This window comes from Gorilla gorilla, chromosome 19 (genome assembly GCF_029281585.2).
Source record: "Gorilla gorilla gorilla isolate KB3781 chromosome 19, NHGRI_mGorGor1-v2.1_pri, whole genome shotgun sequence".
Taxonomy (NCBI): domain Eukaryota; kingdom Metazoa; phylum Chordata; class Mammalia; order Primates; family Hominidae; genus Gorilla; species Gorilla gorilla.
In genome coordinates, this window is record NC_073243.2 from 16,209,586 (window position 1) to 16,226,892 (window position 17,307).

At 58.8% G+C, this 17,307-nt stretch overlaps 1 protein-coding gene across 6 annotated transcripts in view; it reads right to left on the minus strand.

Moving 5' to 3' along the window:
* Positions 1 to 17,307, minus strand: part of ABR (ABR activator of RhoGEF and GTPase) — a 223,396-nt gene that overhangs the window by 64,900 nt on the left and 141,189 nt on the right. For 5 of the 6 annotated variants that reach the window (XM_055367089.2, XM_055367092.2, XM_055367090.2 and 2 more), the window contains 5 exons: positions 16,520 to 16,627; positions 10,837 to 10,897; positions 4,913 to 4,965; positions 3,897 to 4,037; positions 1,406 to 1,527 (listed from right to left, as the gene is read on the minus strand). In XM_055367089.2, coding sequence (XP_055223064.2) covers positions 1,406 to 1,527; positions 3,897 to 4,037; positions 4,913 to 4,965; positions 10,837 to 10,897; positions 16,520 to 16,627 — 485 coding nt within the window. Of the gene's footprint in view, positions 1 to 1,405; positions 1,528 to 3,896; positions 4,038 to 4,912; positions 4,966 to 10,316; positions 10,417 to 10,836; positions 10,898 to 16,519; positions 16,628 to 17,307 lie in introns of those variants that run through there. The other variant, XM_063700493.1, reaches the window with a different exon arrangement.

Genomic DNA, 17,307 nt, shown 5'->3' on the forward strand with positions numbered 1-17,307 from the left:
GAAACAGCAGAGCCCCAAATTGGGCATTCACAGTGATTACGACTGTGTGAAGAAACATGAGAACATTTAAAAACAGGGAAGGAAGCAGCGCGGCAGGAGGCGGACCTCATGCTTCAGTGGGGGACGGGGTTTCCTCCAATGTCCTTATATTATCTTTATAATTAAAAACATGACTTACTTTCAGGAAAAAGGGCTATGTAGTGCAATTAAGTTAATTAATATAGTTTTTAAAAGGAAAAAACCGGCCAGGCGCGGTGGCTCATGCCTGTAATCCCAGCATTTTGGGAGGCCGGGGCGGGCAGATCACCTGAGGTTGGGAGTTCGAGACCAGCCTGGCCAACACGGCAAAACCCCGTCTCTACTAAAAATACAAAAATTAGCCAGACATGGTGGCGTGGTGGCGTGCACCTGTAATCCCAGCTACTCAGGAGGCTGAGGCAGGAAAATCGCTTGAACCCGGGAGGCAGAGGTTGCAGTGAGCCAAGATCGCACCACTGCACTCCAGCCTGGGTGACAGAGCGAGACACCGTCTCAAAAGAAAAGAAACCCACAAAGTTGCTGAAGGCTCCATGGGTGGCAGGGTCCGGACCCCCTCCCCCGCCCCCTGCCCCTGGACTCGCACACTCACCCCGCAGAGGTCCGGCCTCCCTCCCCCACCCCCTGCCCCTGGACTCGCACACTCACCCCGCAGAGGTCCGGCCTCCCTCCCCCGCCCCGTGCCCCTGGACTCGCACACTCACCCCGCAGAGGTCCGGCCTCCCTCCCCCGCCCCCTGCCCCTGGACTCGCACACTCACCCCGCAGAGGTCCGGACCCCCTCCCCCGCCCCCTGCCCCTGGACTCGCACACTCACCCCGCAGAGGTCCGGACCCCCTCCCCCGCCCCCTGCCCCTGGACTCGCACACTCACCCCGCAGAGGTCCGGCCTCCCTCCCCCGCCCCCTGCCCCTGGACTCGCACACTCACCCTGCAGAGGTCCGGCCTCCCTCCCCTGCCCCGTGCCCCTGGACTCGCACACTCACCCCGCAGAGGTCCGGCCTCCCTCCCCCGCCCCCTGCCCCTGGACTCGCACACTCACCCTGCAGAGGTCCGGCCTCCCTCCCCTGCCCCGTGCCCCTGGACTCGCACACTCACCCCGCAGAGGTCCAACCTCCCTCCCCTGCCCTGTGCCCCTGGACTTGCACACTCACCCCGCAGAGGTCCGGACCCCCTCCCCCGCCCCGTGCCGCTGGACTCGCACACTCACCCCGCAGAGGTCCGGACCCCCTCCCCCGCCCCCTGCCCCTGGACTCGCACACTCACCCTGCAGAGGTCCGGACCCCCTCCCCCGCCCCTGGACTCGCACACTCACCCCGCAGAGGTCCGGACCCCCTCCCCCACCCCCTGCCCCTGGACTCGCACACTCACCCTGCAGAGGTCTTCTTCAGCTTGGCACACAGTAGGACATCTGTAAAGAGGAAGACGTGCCGCAGCTTCCGGGAGCTCTCTGACACTTCCACCAGGAAGCCGTCCTTCACCAGCTGTCGCGTCTGAGGGAGATGGCAGACCCCCCCAGCCTGCTCAGAGGGGAATGCGGCCGAGGGCAGAGCCTGCACGCGGGGGCATGGCCAGCCAGGGAGGACTGGACCGAGAGGCGGCATAGCCTATCATCCCTTAACCAAACGTGGTTCAAGCACTGCCTTCGGAGTCACATGGACATGGGTTTGAATGCCAACAGGCGTCTCCGCTGTGATCTCAGATGGGCTCCCTGACCTCTCTGAATCCCAGATTCGCCTTCTGTAAAGTGCGGACGGTGATGTCTGCCTCATAAGGTGACTCATTGAGATGGTGCGTGTGAAATAGCACAGTGCCTGGCACATTAAGTGTGCGTGATGCACAGGGCTCTCCGTGGCTACCCCTGGAGCCCCCTGCCCAGGACGACCTGGTTTCTCCACCCTGGGGCACGAACATCCCCGTTTGCAATCCCTCCCGACCACGGCGGTGAACTTCATCTAGCCCCGGCTCAACTGAGACCTGCTCCGGCCTGTCCGTGCTACTCCTCCCTGGCTTCTCCAGCCCCCTGGGGATGAGACCTGGGCCGTCCAGCCTGGGACTGCAGCAGTGCCCAGAGGGGACCTGCAGCCAACTCTAACCTGGGCTCTGGGTGGTTTCTGCTCCGCGTGGGAGTTCCAGAGTTTCCAACCCACGCTCAGAGCCGGGGGATCGTCCCCATCTGTGCCAGCCTTTCCGGTATGATACACGGTGTGACCTACATCTGCTGTAATACGTAGGTGAGCGTATTCAAAGTATACAATTAAGATGACCGAGGCCGGGCGCGGTGGTTCACACCTGTCATCCCAGCAATTTGGGAGGCCGAGGCGGGTGGATCACCTGAGGTCAGGAGTTTGAGACCAGCCTGGCCAACGTGGCGAAACCCCATCTCTACTAAAAATACAAAAACTAGCCAGACGTGGTGACGCCTGCCTGTAATCTCAGCTACTTGGGAGGATGAGGCAGGAGAATTGCTTGAACCCAGAGGGTGGAGGCTGCAGTGAGCCGAGACTGTGCCATTGCACTCCAGCCTGGACGATGGAGTGAGACTCAGTCTCAAAAAAAGGATGACCGAAAACGGAGGGTATGCTAAGCCCTCTGGAGATTTTTCAGATATCCTCAGAGTAAAACAGACGAGGGGATCCCCAGACGCGGCACATCAGCACCAGGAGCCACACGGAATCGGCTCTCTCTGCCCGGTGGACACTGTCCAGGCCTGTCCCTCACCACTTTCTCCCCAGGAGACCCTGGGGGCTCGTAAACAGACCACAGGAGCAGACACCCTGTCAGCCTCACTCGTAACAGCCGCCTAATGGCCTCTCCTGGACAGGAAGCCTTTCACCCGGGCCCGGCTGCCAACCCACGAAGGCAACTGTCCCTCTCATGCTTCCTGGTACTCCCCTCGCTGGGCTGTCCCCACCCTTGCACCAAGAAGGGCCCCCAGGGAATGGCTGTCCCACGTGCAGGTGCCCACTGGACATTCCGGCAACCTGGACGGCCTCCACCACCTCCAGTGCCAGCCTTTCCTGCTGCGGACTCCCCGCAAGCTACTGCGTGTGCAGGCCGAGCTGAAGCAGCTCCAAGCTCCTGCTCCCTTCGCTTCCTAGGAGACCCCGACGGCATCACACTGGCCAGAGGCAGGTGTCTGCATTCAAGAACGAGGCACCCGGAGGCCACTTTCCCAGCGTGGGCCTCCAGACAGCCCCAGGTGAGGAATCCAGCTCTGACACCTGTGGCTGAAAGACTGCGTGGTGGACCTAGAGAGACTCCCCAGCCTCAGGTTCTTCTGGCTCACTGGATTGTTATTATTATTTCTGAGACAGAGTTTCACTCTGTCGCCAAGGCTGGAGTGCAGTGGTGCGATCTCGGCTCACTGTAACCTCCGCCTCCTGGGTTCAAGCAATTCTCCTGTCTCAGCCTCCTGAGTAGCTGGGATTACAGGCATCCGCCACCACGCCCAGCTAATTTTTGTATTTTTAGTAAAGACGCGGCTTCACCATGTTGGCCAGGCTGGTCTCAAACTCCTACCTCAAGTGATCCACCTGCCTTGGCCTCCCAAAGGGCTGGGATGACAGGTGTGAGCCACCCAGCCCAGCCTCCCTAGATTATTATGAGGATTAATGAGACACTGGACTTCAAGCTCTCAGCCTAGGGCCTGGAAAGCTGCAGGTCATCAGGGTGACCAAGGACTGAAAACCTCTCCTTGGCTGGGAATGGGGAATCAGGATTGGAGAGGCAGGAGGCACCCGGCGCCGCCCGTGCGTGAGAGACGGGGACGAGGGACCTGCCGCCCGTGCGTGACAGAAGGGGACGAGGGATCTGATACTTCTCAGCCTGGGTGAGGGGCCGTGCCGGGCGCTGAGCTCACCTCCCCCTTGGGCGTTGTCACTGCAGTCCGGCGGGGGTCGATGTCCTCGTTGATGCTGGACAGGAAGTTCTGGGAGATGCGGAGGGCATCCTGCAGCAGCGGGTAGTCGGGGTGGTCCACAGGTGTGTGCTTCAGCAGGTCCTGGGAAGGGTGAGGCGGTGAGTTGAGGGGAGCAGCTCTGGGGCCTGATGAGTGGCCACCGGGGAGTGCTCAGTCCCCACCCAAAGAATCCAAAGGGTGGGCACTCAGGGACCTGCCTAATTCCCGCAAAATCTGAACTACAAATCAGAGTCAGGCCGGGCACGGCGGCTCACGCCTGAAATCCCAGCACTTTGGGAGGCCGAGGCGGGGGATCACTTGAGGTCAGAAGTTCAAGACCAGCCTGGGCAATGTGGTGAAACCCCATCTCTAGTAAAAACATAAAAATTAGCCGGGCGTGGTGGCAGGCACCTGTAATCCCAGCTACTCGGGAGGCTGAGGCAGGAGAACTGCTTGAACCCAGAAGGCGGAGCTTGCAGTGAGCCGAGACCGCGCCACTGCACTCCAGCCTGGGTAACAGAGTGAGACTCCACCTCAAAAAAAAAAAAAAAAAAAATCAGAGCCAGCACAGCAGGGGAGAGGGCCCTGGCTGCCCCCTCTTCTCCTGGCCACAGTTATACTCTTTCCCCAGTGCGGAGACCAGGTGGAGGCTCATCCCCCCGAGCAGCTGGGAGAGAAACCCTGTGTCTGCCCTGCAGCTGCTCCAAGGACACTGGAGACCAGGAGGCAGCGGGTGGGGAAGCAGGAATGCCTGCCTCCCGGGGAGCACCTGGCCACGTCAAGCTTAGTAGCCAAGCTGTATTCAGGCCCTGGCCTGGCGGCACGGATACCGCGGGCCAGACAGGCATCCTTGCAGCCTAGGAACCCCTGATTCCCCAGGTGGACTGTTCTCGGTGACTCCAGCACCCTCTCACCCAGGCTCAGTCTTCCACTGAACTCCTAAGCCCTCTCTGGCCATTCGGGGGTTTGACACTCACGTGTAGGACTAGGGTGCTCCGAGTGACCCGGTCAATGGGCTTGTAGAGCAGAGCTGTCGGGGGAGACAGGGAGAAGGAGGAAGAGGATGATGGACGAGGGCAACCCAACACCCCAGAGACCAGCTTCGTCCCCCACCCGCATGCTTCCCACGTGAACACCCCTCGAGGGACACCAGAGTGAGCCCACGGCAGCCCCCACCTCTGTTCTCGCTCCCTGGGCCGACCAAACGGCAGACACAGGTGACACACAGCCCTGGCAGCCCCTGCTCCCTCCACAGCCCTGCCTCCTCTCCCATCAGACATGGCTTCATCGAGAGCCACCCCGCCCCCCTCCCCAGGCCTGTCCTGGCCTCACCTGGCTCAAGGCAGATGCTCTCCTGGACCCCCAGCCCTGAATCACACAGCTCCACCCAGCCACGCCCTGCAGAGTCCAGCACACCTGCCACATGCAGGACCCCAGAATCACACAGCTCCACCCAGCCACGCCCCGCAGAGTCCAGCATACCTGCCACACGCAGGACCCCAGAATCACACAGCTCCACCCAGCCACGCCCTGCAGAGTCCAGCACACCTGCCACACGCAGGACCCCAGAATCACACAGCTCCACCCAGCCACGCCCTGCAGAGTCCAGCACACCTGCCACATGCAGGACTCCAGAATCACACAGCTCCACCCAGCCACGCCCTGCAGAGTCCAGCACACCTGCCACACGCAGGACCCCAGAATCACACAGCTCCACCCAGCCACGCCCTGCAGAGTCCAGCACACCTGCCACACGCAGGACCCCAGAATCACACAGCTCCACCCAGCCACGCCCTGCAGAGTCCAGCACACCTGCCACACGCAGGACCCCAGAATCACACAGCTCCACCCAGCCACGCCCTGCAGAGTCCAGCACACCTGCCACACGCAGGACCCCAGAATCACACAGCTCCACCCAGCCACGCCCTGCAGAGTCCAGCACACCTGCCACACGCAGGACCCCAGAATCACACAGCTCCACCCAGCCACGCCCTGCAGAGTCCAGCACACCTGCCACATGCAGGACTCCAGAATCACACAGCTCCACCCAGCCACGCCCTGCAGAGTCCAGCACACCTGCCACATGCAGGACCCCAGAATGGGGGAAGGAGACATGCTGTGTTTCCAGGAAGGGCAGCTCCCCAGACCTTATCATTCTCAGGCTCCTGGAGCTGAAGGCCAGGCACAGCCAGCTGGGATTGGCATGCCTCACTGTGATCCACAGGACTGGCCTCATCTCTCAGAGGAAAGACCCCTCCCCACATCCTCAAACCCCAGATAGCAAAGCACAGGAAGGCTGGAGGCAGGGAGGCTGGAGGCCAGGAGGCTGGCCTGATCTCCACAGAAAGGCTCTGCTCCCCGAGGCCAGCCTGGCCAACCAGTGAAACCCCATCTCTATTAAAAATACAAAAATTAGCCAGGCGTGGTGGCACATGCCTGTAATCCCAGCTATTTGGGAGGCTGAGGCAGGGAAATCACTTGAACCCGGGAGGCAGAGGTTGTAGCGAGCCAAGATCATGCCACTGCACTCCAGCCTGGGCAACAAGAGCAAAACTCCGTCTCAAAAAAAGGCTGTGCTCTCAAACACGTGGCAGCCTGAGGGGCAAAGGTTTCCTGAAGCAACTCAGGTTAGGCCTCACATATGAGAGCCCCAAAGAGGCTGGGAGGACGCAGGCAAGGCCAGCCCAGGCCCCCAAGAGCCACACCCTCCACAACCCAGACACCAAGTGAGGATGGCTGGGATTCAGCAGGAACAGGTGGAGGTGGCAGCTGGTGGATCAACACTTCCCAACACCCTTCCTGTACGCGGCTGTGCCCACCCTCCCAACAGGAGGCTCAGCTTCAGTCCTGCACCTGGATGCTCTGTCCCTGGGGTCATGACCTTGGGCCTCCTGCTGCAGGGGCAGTGACAGAGGCAGGGTGGTCATCTGGGAAGAAGGATGCCAGACTGGGTGTCCCATAGGACCAGGTTGCGACAGGTCCCAGCGTGAACACGCACGCCCTATCCGGGCCCCAAACCCGATAGTTCTCCAAAGCCTGAGATATAAATACCCCGTGCGCGGCTAAGCAGACACTTCAGGGAGCAATCTGCTGGCTGTGAAGAAAATGCAGCCTCAGCAGGGCCACCAGCCTTACCCGCAGTCCGAGCTTGGCTGCCCGTCGGAATCACTGGAGGAGCGGTTAAAAGATACAGATGCCTGCTCCCCGGCCCCGTCAACTCAACCCAAATCTCTGCAAGACCACAGGGGCCATCAGCATTTCTATAAAGCTTCTTTACTGATTTGAATGTATAATAATGGTTGAAAACCACTGCTTTATGTTTTATTTATGTATTTATTTTAATTTTTTTAAAAATATAAAGACGAGGGGCCGGGCACGGTGGCTCACGCCTGTAATCCCAGCACTTTGGGAGGCCGAAGCGGGTGGATCATTTGAGGTCAGGAGTTCAAGAACAGCCTGGCCAACATGGTGAAACCCCATCTCTACTAAAAATACAAAAATTAGCCAGGTGTGGTGGCAGGCGCCTATAATCACAACTACTTGGGAGGCTGAGGCAGGGGAATCTCTTGAATCCAGGAGGCGGAGGTTGCAGTGAGCTGAGATTGCGCCATTGCACTCCAGCCTGGGCGACACAGTGAGTCTTCGTTTAAATAAAAATAAAAATAAATATAGAGACAAGGTCTCACTATGTTGCTGGTCTCGAACTCCTGGCCTCAAGCAATCCTCCTGCCTCAGTCTACCAAAAGTTGGGATTACAGGCATGAGTACCCGGCCAACCACTGGTTTACGTAAATACACTTCACATGACATATCTGTAGCCCTTTCTTATCTAGCAGTTTCCAGAGACCCTCCCCATGGGCCATGGAAGCTTGAAGAAACGAGGCCAGTCTTGGGGTATCCTCGGCACTGAGGGTGCAGCCCAGGTCCTAGCTCAGGTGGGATCCATTTCTGAGGCTGTTTAAGGCACCCACCTGTGGCTCAGCCCATCTTCAGGGGGAAAAAAACACACTCGAGAACCCCAGAGACCCAAAAGAAAGCACAAGCTCAGCAGACACCTGCCAGGGTGGGCTCCGGAGTGGCGGCTCCACAGAAAGCTGACACTGCATTATCGGCTCCCCACAGCCCTCTCTTGGGTCCCAGGAGGAAGAGGTTTCTGACTAAGCTCAGAGGTCTGAACACATGGCAGGTTGGGTTTCAGAGGGGTTATTAATATGTCTGTGGTCACCTCCAGAGTCCACCTGAGCAAGGCTGTGGAATGAGCCCTGGAAGGGCGGCCAGGAGGGCAGGTGCATGGGGGGGTGGGGTGGCGCTGGGACCACATCAGATACGGAGGGAACCGGGGTAATAAGAGCGGCCCTGAAGTTTGTGCTCCCCACGGCCCCTGCACGCCGGGGTCCCCTGAGAACTCAGGGTGAGGCGCTCGCTCTGGCCCTTCCCCTGTCCCTGGGCTCCTGCAGGCTGCCCTGCTTCCTGCCCGGCCTCACCCACTCTCCCTCTCCCACTGACACTGACTTGGGCAGCAAGCTGGTCTCTCTCTAGTTTGCTGGGTACTCGCTCTGTGCCCAAGGGTACTGAGTTAACTGCTTTGCTCGCATTATTTCCTGTGATTAAAACGGGAAGCAATTCTCACTAGCCCCATTTTACAGACAAGGCAACTGAGGCCAGAGACTTGTGGCTACAAGTGGTGGGAGCTGGGTAGATCCACCCGCACTCCTTGCTTTGAGCTGCACCTTCTTCAGGGGAAGGCAACACCTGTAAAACCTCAATGAACCACAGGAGGGTTCTTGGAAAGAGTGATCAGGATGGGGTGAGCCCCCTCCTCACGAGCTGGCCCTTTCACTCCTCATTCCCCACTTTGAAGCCGACTTCAACAACAGTATCACGGAGACCGAAGCAACGTGAACTCCAGGTCCCAGGTCCGTTTCACTGAGTCGAAGCTTCCTTTTGGGGAAGGGAGAGGAAGCCAAGGGTACGTTTCCTTTTCAGAGAGGCAGAGTCAAGACCTGACCAACTCCTAGGCCAGACCAAAAAGACCATTTCTCCTCCAATCGCTGACCAGGCCAATTTCAAGTGAGAACAGGGTTCCTGCAGCCGTCCTGCTGGACCGCAGGAGAGAGGCTGCCTCAGAGCTTGCTTCCATCAAGAGGGTCCTGAGAAGGTCAGGGGACACTGGCCCCACACAGCCCCTCCAGCACAGCTGCCCCTGGGAAGGAGCCCAGGAAACCTGCCATCTCTCTTCCGGCAAGCCACCATCCCCCTCACGTCAGCCTTCGACAAGGAGCTCCAAGGAGCTCCGGGTTACCAGGGAGATAGGAAAGCAAAGTGACTGAGAAGGGTGCAGAGCCGAAACACCTGGTGGGAAGGAAGAGGAAGGTCCTAAAACCAGCCGCCCGCTGCTCCCACAGACTCAGGCCCAGAGCAGCCGGCCTGGGAGCCACACGTGCCCACCCCACTCCCTGCCACAGGCAGGCGGGGCACCCCTTGGCACGTCTTGCCTCTTGGGGCAGGGTCCACGGGCTTCTGGACACCTCCCTACCTGGGCCGGCTTCATCCTCCTACGACCAACAGTCGTGTTGATGACATGCACCTGATGACATGCACCTGTCCCGGGACTTCCCCCAGCCCCCAGCCAGCTGTGGGAGCTGCAAGGAGGATGGTCCGGGTCCCTTCCACCGAAAGGTGGTGTGTGTGTGTGTGACCTTCACAGAGTAGCTTGCCACACCCCTCTCCCACTGGCCCTGCCGACCTGCCTTCCACAGTTCAGGGCCCAGACCTCGGCTGGGGGTCTCTCACGGCTGGAAACAAACCTCTCCTTCCCGCTCCCACAGCCCCTCCGTGTCCTCCGCCTGCCAGCTGCACGTGCGCGGAGCACACAATACCCTGCCGCCCAGCCTCCGCTCCTCTCTCCAGAAACAAAGAAACTCCCAACTTCTCCCTCCGGCTCGCGCTGCCGCCCTCTCGGCTGGCAACACCGCCGTCCGGACCATCGCCACCCGTCGCCACGCTGTGCCTGGCCCCCGCAGACCCTCTCCCCGGCCTCAGGGCCACTACGTCTGCGGGCACAGCTCGTCGCCGTCTCTCCCCAACCGCCCCTCCAGGAAGTTCTCTCACACTAGCCCACCAATTCCCCACCGATCCTCGGGGCCACCTGGACCCCTCCAGCCTGGTCCTTCCATTTGCAAGCGGCCCTGCTCTGAGCAGCCCCCAGGTTTCAACTCTAGGCTGGACGCCGCCAAAACGAAGGGGGAAATTCAGGTCCAGCCGCTTGCCCACCCTCCTTCCCCGCAGCCCTCTAACCTCCCCGGCCACATCTAAGCCCACTCCAGCCGGCCCCCAGAGGTGGGAGGGTCCGCCACCTCCCACAGCGGGCACCTGGGTTACCATAGGTGCAGTTACAGCAGAAGCGAATAATGAGGAGAATCTCCATGGCAGCCTCTGTCCCTGCGGCGGGAGCGTGCAGCCATCGCTCCAGGCTCCCCGGCGCCCACCAGCAGCCCGGCCACTCAGCCACCTTACTGATGCTGCCGCACAGACTCCAGCATCGAGCAGCCGCTCCGGAGTGCTATTCCAGCAAGGGGGAGGGGAGGGAGGCGCGTGGCGAGGAGAGGAGGGAAGGGGAAGGGGAGGAGGGGTAGGGAGGGAGGGACCCAGCAGCCTGCTGGCATCCTAAAGAGGAGCACGTTTGTAGCTGGCTGGCTGCCTGGGCACGAGGCTGGAGTCCTCGCGTGTGCGCACACACGCACTCAGCTCACACTCACACGCGCTCACACATGCTCACGCTCACACGCACACACACACACACACGCACACACAAGGGGAAGGGCGCCGCGTTCACGCAGCCTGTTGCCTGCACAGCCAGACAAAGGTAGGTGCCTGTAATCCAGCCCGCTCCCCGAGGTACCTTCCATGGTGACAGACGTGTGGCTGTCCTTGGAGTCCTTGGGACCTTTCACTTTGAGTTCCTGCCAAAGGGAGGAGAGGAGTCGTGGCCTGTTCTGTCCCTCACCTCTCCCAGCCCCCACTGTGAGCCTGGCAGGAAGGGGAGTTCTGAAACTCAGGGTGCAAGTATGAGAACAGAGGCCAGGCGTGGCGGCTCACGCCGGTCATCCCAGCACTTTTGAGAGGCCATGGTGGGCAGATCACCTGAGGTCGGAAGTTCAAGACCAGCCTGGTCAACACGGTGAAACCCCATCTCTACTAAAAATACAAAAGTTAGCCAGGTGTGGTGTCAGGTGCCTGTAATCCCAGCTACTCGGGAGGCTGAGGCAGGAGAATCGCTTGAACCTGGTAGGCGGAGGTTGCAGTGAGCCGAGATCGCACCACTGCACTCCAGCCTGGGCAACAGGGCAAGACTCTGTCTCAAAAAAAAAAAAAGAAAGAAAGAAAGACAAAGGAGCCCCATGGCCATGGGCTGCCTCTGCCACCCCAATCCCCTGCACCACACCTGTGAACTCCTGGAGCCTTGTGGAGTCCAGTGGCTGGGGCGTGGGCAAGAAGGAAGGGACTCCAGGTCCCAGAGATGAGAGAGGCTGGCAGGGAGCCCTGTGATTACAGGAACCCCAACTCAGGAACCCTACACGTCGGCCAAGGGCAGACAGGGTTTGAGTTGACCAGCGCCAGGTACTCCAGCCAATCTTTAGGGCATGAGGAACCCATGAGGTAGGAAGGAAGGGTCCCACACGCCAGCAGGGAAGTGGTGGACCTTCAGCAGAGACGCTGAGCTCCCCAGGACAGTGAGCTGCATCCTACCCCCATCAGAGAGCACTTACTCAGCCCCCAGCACCCCCGACACTCCCCACCCACCACTGCCCATGCTGGGGGTCCGAGAGGAAGCTTCGAGGGAGGAACAGCCAATGCCCCTCCTGGACCCCAAGCCAGGCAGCAGGTAGTGAGTACTGGAAACAGACCCCAGGGATGACTCATCTGCTCCAAGCCTCTTTATCCTCCTTTAGAGACATTCCAGCCCCAGCTTTTGCTAACAGGACAGTGCAGCCTGCAACTGGAGCTGTAATACCATCCCCACTTGGCAGACGGAGCACACGGAGCCTCAAAGAGGGGTGTGGGAGGGAAGGCAGGAGGCAAGGTGAGGCCAAGGTCAGGTGCCCAGGTGATGAGGCCAAGGTCAGCTGCCCAGGTGATGCCACCTGCTTGGTCTGCAGGGGAGGAAGCACTCAGACAGCAGGAACTTCCTACTTCTGTCTCAAGCTGTTTCTAGACAGAGAAAACTCCCGGAGATGGAGCTTGGGTGTGTATATTTTGGGGGGCGGGGGGTGGGGTTTACTCAGCGTCCCCAGGCTGTGTCTCTGGCTGGTGCCTGGATTCCCAGTGTGTGTATATTTTGGGGGGTGGAGGGTGGGGGATACTCAGCATCCCCAGCCTGTGTCTCTGGCTGGCGCCTGGATTCCCAGTGTGTGTATATTTTGAGGGCGGGGGGTGGGGTTTACTCAGCATCCCCAGCCTGTGTCTCTGGCTGGTGCCTGGATTCCCAGTGTGTGTATATTTTGGGGGGTGGAGGGTGGGGGATACTCAGCATCCCCAGCCTGTGTCTCTGGCTGGCGCCTGGATTCCCAGTGTGTGTATATTTTGGGGGGCGGGGGGTGGGGGATACTCAGCGTCCCCAGGCTGTGTCTCTGGCTGGTGCCTGGATTCCCAGTGTGTGTATATTTTGGGGGGTGGAGGGTGGGGGATACTCAGCATCCCCAGGCTGTGTCTCTGGCTGGTGCCTGGATTCCCAGTGTGTGTATATTTTGGGGGGTGGAGGGTGGGGGATACTCAGCATCCCCAGCCTGTGTCTCTGGCTGGCGCCTGGATTCCCAGTGTGTGTATATTTTGGGGGGCAGGGGGTGGGGTTTACTCAGCATCCCCAGGCCGTATCTCTGGCTGGTGCCTAGATTCCCAGTGTGTGTATATTTTGGGGGGCAGGGGGTGGTGTTTACTCAGCGTCCCCAGGCTGTGTCTCTGGCTGGTGCCTGGATTCCCAGTGTGTGTATATTTTGGGGGGCAGGGGGTGGGGTTTACTCAGTGTCCCCAGGCTGTGTCTCTGGCTGGTGCCTGGATTCCCAGTGTGTGTATATTTTGGGGGGCAGGGGGTGGGGTTTACTCAGTGTCCCCAGGCTGTGTCTCTGGCTGGTGCCTGGATTCCCAGTGTGTGTATATTTTGGGGGGCAGGGGGTGGGGTTTACTCAGCGTCCCCAGGCCGTGTCTCTGGCTGGTGCCTAGATTCCCAGTGTGTGTATATTTTGGGGGGCAGGGGGTGGGGTTTACTCAGTGTCCCCAGGCTGTGTCTCTGGCTGGTGCCTGGATTCCCAGTGTGTGTATATTTTGGGGGGCGGGGGGTGGGGTTTACTCAGCGTCCCCAGGCTGTGTCTCTGGCTGGTGCCTGGATTCCCAGTGTGTGTATATTTTGGGGGGTGGAGGGTGGGGGATACTCAGCATCCCCAGCCTGTGTCTCTGGCTGGCGCCTGGATTCCCAGTGTGTGTATATTTTGAGGGCGGGGGGTGGGGTTTACTCAGCATCCCCAGCCTGTGTCTCTGGCTGGTGCCTGGATTCCCAGTGTGTGTATATTTTGGGGGGTGGAGGGTGGGGGATACTCAGCATCCCCAGCCTGTGTCTCTGGCTGGCGCCTGGATTCCCAGTGTGTGTATATTTTGGGGGGCGGGGGGTGGGGGATACTCAGCGTCCCCAGGCTGTGTCTCTGGCTGGTGCCTGGATTCCCAGTGTGTGTATATTTTGGGGGGTGGAGGGTGGGGGATACTCAGCATCCCCAGGCTGTGTCTCTGGCTGGTGCCTGGATTCCCAGTGTGTGTATATTTTGGGGGGTGGAGGGTGGGGGATACTCAGCGTCCCCAGGCTGTGTCTCTGGCTGGTGCCTGGACTCCCAGATTTCGGGAATGTTTCCTCACGCCCCCTCCAGTGAAGTCTAGGGTATGAAATCACTCCTGCTGCAGAGAGGAGCCTAATTGCAGTAATTAAGTGGCAGCCTCAGCAGGAAGCAAGCACATCATCGAGTGAGTCAGGATGAGAAGCCACCTGGCAGAAAGCCAGGGGCCTGGCTCTGCCCTCCAGGGTGGGCAGGCTTTGAGGGGCTTATGGTTGGGTGTGGGGGTTTCTGCCTATGCACAGAGAACAGGCAATCAGCCCAGGCCAAGAGAAGACCCCACACTCTCTGCACCATGTCTGACCCCGGGATCTTGGGCGGCCTTGGCAGGGCTGCTCTGAACACAGACCAGGGGAGTCCAGGTAGTTCCTGGGTTGGGCTGGAAACCGCGGGGAAAGCACCATTTCTCCAGCCCCTTTTATTTGTATTTTTAATAGAGACGGGGTTTCACCATGTTTTCCAGGCCGGTCTTGAACTCCTGGGCTCAAGCCAATCTCCCGCCTCGGCCTCCCAAAGTGCTGGGGTTACAGGCGTGAGCCACTGCACCTGGCCTCTCCAGCCACTGCACCTGGCCTCTCCAGCCACTTGACTCCATGGAGAGGGACTTCCCCACCCTGCACTTCGTCCTCCCAGGCAGAGGGTGACACATCTGCTCCATGGGTCTGGGAGAAGAAACTATGGTCAGCCATCCTCTCTCTGCACACTGGGTGAGAGGCGTGGGCTCTGTCCTCATTGTGGGGAGGGGGCCTGTGGTTTCCTATTCCTGCAAGGGACTCAATAGATACTTTTTTTTTTCCAGACAGGGTCTCGCTCTGTCACCAGACTGGAGTGCAGTGGCGTGATCGCAGCTCACTGCAACCTCCACCTCCCGGGTTCAAGAGATTCTCCTGTCTCAGCTTCCCAAATAGCTGGGATTACAAGTGTGCACCACCACGCCCGGCTAATTTTTGTATTTTCAGTAGAGATGGCGTTTCGCCACGTTGGCCAGGCTGGTCTCAAACTCCTGACCTCAGGTGATCCGCCCGCCTCGGCCTCCCAAAGTGCTGGGATGACAGGTGTGAGCCGCCACGCCCGGCTTCTATAGGTACGTTTCATTCCAGAGGCGAAGTGTCAGCAAGCCCACTGTGGCTACAGATCCAAATCCACACTTTCCAAGCTGCATTTTTTTAACAGTAATGAAGCTGACATGTTCATCTCCAACTGTCAGCTTCTCTGCTGCCTCTCGGTGGATTCTAAACGTGGGCATCGCCCGTCACCCCTGAAGTTTCAGGAAAACTACCCTGCGTTTCCCCAACTCTTCTAGCGTTAGAGCTGAGATGGGAACACAAAGGGCCAAGAGGGGCCTTTAAGGCAGGACTCCCAAAACTGCAGAAGCTTCTCCCCTTTTCTAGGATGGAGGTTCTCTTGCCCCGAGCTGGGGGCTGTTCCCGCAAGGCCAGTGCTTCAGGGGTGCCGCTGAGGTCTTTTTGGACAAAGGGATGAACTGGGCTCTGTCTCGAAGGATCCTAAGCAACTGTCCCTCCATGCCACCTCTTGGGTAGAAATGTTGATGGCAGATAGGACTGCACCTCTGCCCTGCGGAGGAGTGCAGGAGGAAGGCTGGGCCTCGGGAGCAGAAGCACGCGTGTTCCGGGCCAGGAAGGCTGGGCCTCAGGAGCAGAAGCACGCGTGTTCCCGGCCAGGTAGGCTGGGCCTCAGGAGGAGACGCACGCGTGTTCCCGGCCAGGAAGGCTGGGCCTCAGGAGCAGAAGCACGCATGTTCCCGGCCAGGGATTCTAAGGCTCCTTCTCCACATAAGTGGCTCTTACCCTTTTTGTGTTTATGGGATTGCAGTCTTAGAGTTGGCAAGAACCTTAAAAGACGACCTATAGTCCAAATTTCCTCAAGACTTCCCTGTCATAAATATTACCCAGAAGCTTGTTCAAATATGGAATCTTGGGCCCCACGCAAAGCCTTCTGAATCAGAAGCTCCGGGGAAGGTGCCTGGAAATCTGTGTTTTAAACAATGCCCCAGTGATTCTTATCAAGCAAAGTCAGGATTAGCTGGCCAAGCCAGACTCAGTGGCTCGCACCTGTAATGTCAGCACTTTGGGAGGCTGAGACGGGCAGATCACCCGAGTTCGAGACCAGCCTGGCCAACACGGCAAAACCTCACCTCTACTAAAAATACAAACCTTAGCCAGGCGTGGTGGTGTGCGCCTGTAATCCCAGCTACTTGGGAGGCTGAGGCAGGAGAATCACTTGAACCCAGGGGGTAGAGGTTGCAGTGAGCCGAGATCGCGCCACTGCACTCCAGCCTGGGCGACAGAGCAAGACTCTGTCTCAAAAAAAAAAAAAAAAGATTATCTGGCCATGTCTAAACCCCTCATTCTACCAGACAGGACATAAAAGCCAAGAGGGGGGACGTGACTTGCTCAAGGTCACCATAGTGTGGTGTGGGAGAACACTGCCTTGGATTTTATTTTTTTTTTTTTGCCTCCCCTGTTCCTCTCTCTAATCTGAAAGAGAATAAAAAAAATGAAATAAAATAGATCATTTTCTATTAAGAGGGAAAATGTCAGGTGCAAGAAAGCAAATATCAGGCTAAGTGTTACCCATTACAGTAACCACTTCACCGACTGGCAAGAGAGGGAGGGGAGACCAAGGGCTCTGAGCAGCCCCCAAAGCTCCTTGTCCATCAGGGTGGCTGTGCGGGGAGCGGCCTACCTCTGAGATCTTCTGGAACTGGTTGTTGGACTGGCTGCACTTCTCAGCTGTCTCCAGAGCGACTTTATAGTTATCGACAAATGCTTTGTACACACCAAGCTGGCTGGCCTGCAGGGAGGAGTCAGGGAACAGAGGGAGAGGAGGGTGGGAGGGGAGAGGATTAATGAATGGATGAAAGCTTCACGGAGCACCGGGAGCTCCCGTGCACTGAAAACCTCTCACTCAGCTCGTTGGGAACTTGGGGAAACGCAGGGATGAACATATTACAGTGTCCCTTTGAACTGGACAGTTTCCATGGAAACCAGCTCAGCCAATAAGGTTAACGAGGGGGTCTGGGGTTGGGGAGACCAGGCTAGGGCCTTTGTTGGCCTGCTAGAAATTCAACTCTTCACAGCATCCAGCTTTCCTCAGCACGGTGAAGGTCTCCCAGGGTTTGAAATCCCTTAATGTCTCATACTTCCTTCACATCCTGGAATTAGCCGGAGCAGGGAGAGAGGGGGGTGTGTGTGCTGGAGGGGAGCTGGCACGTGTGGCCTGCTCAGGCCTCCCTCCCCACGTGCAGCGTGGGGCATGACATTTAAAGGTGCTGTCTTGGCCGGGCGCGGCGGCTCACGCCTGTAACCCCAGCACTTTGGGAGGCCTGAGGTCAGGAGTTCCAGACCAGCCTGGCCAACATGGCGAAACCCCATCTCTACTAAAAATACAAAAATTAGCCGGGCGTGGTGGCGCGTGCCTGTAATCCCAGGTACTCAGGAGAATGAGGCAGGAGAATCGCTTGAACCCAAGAG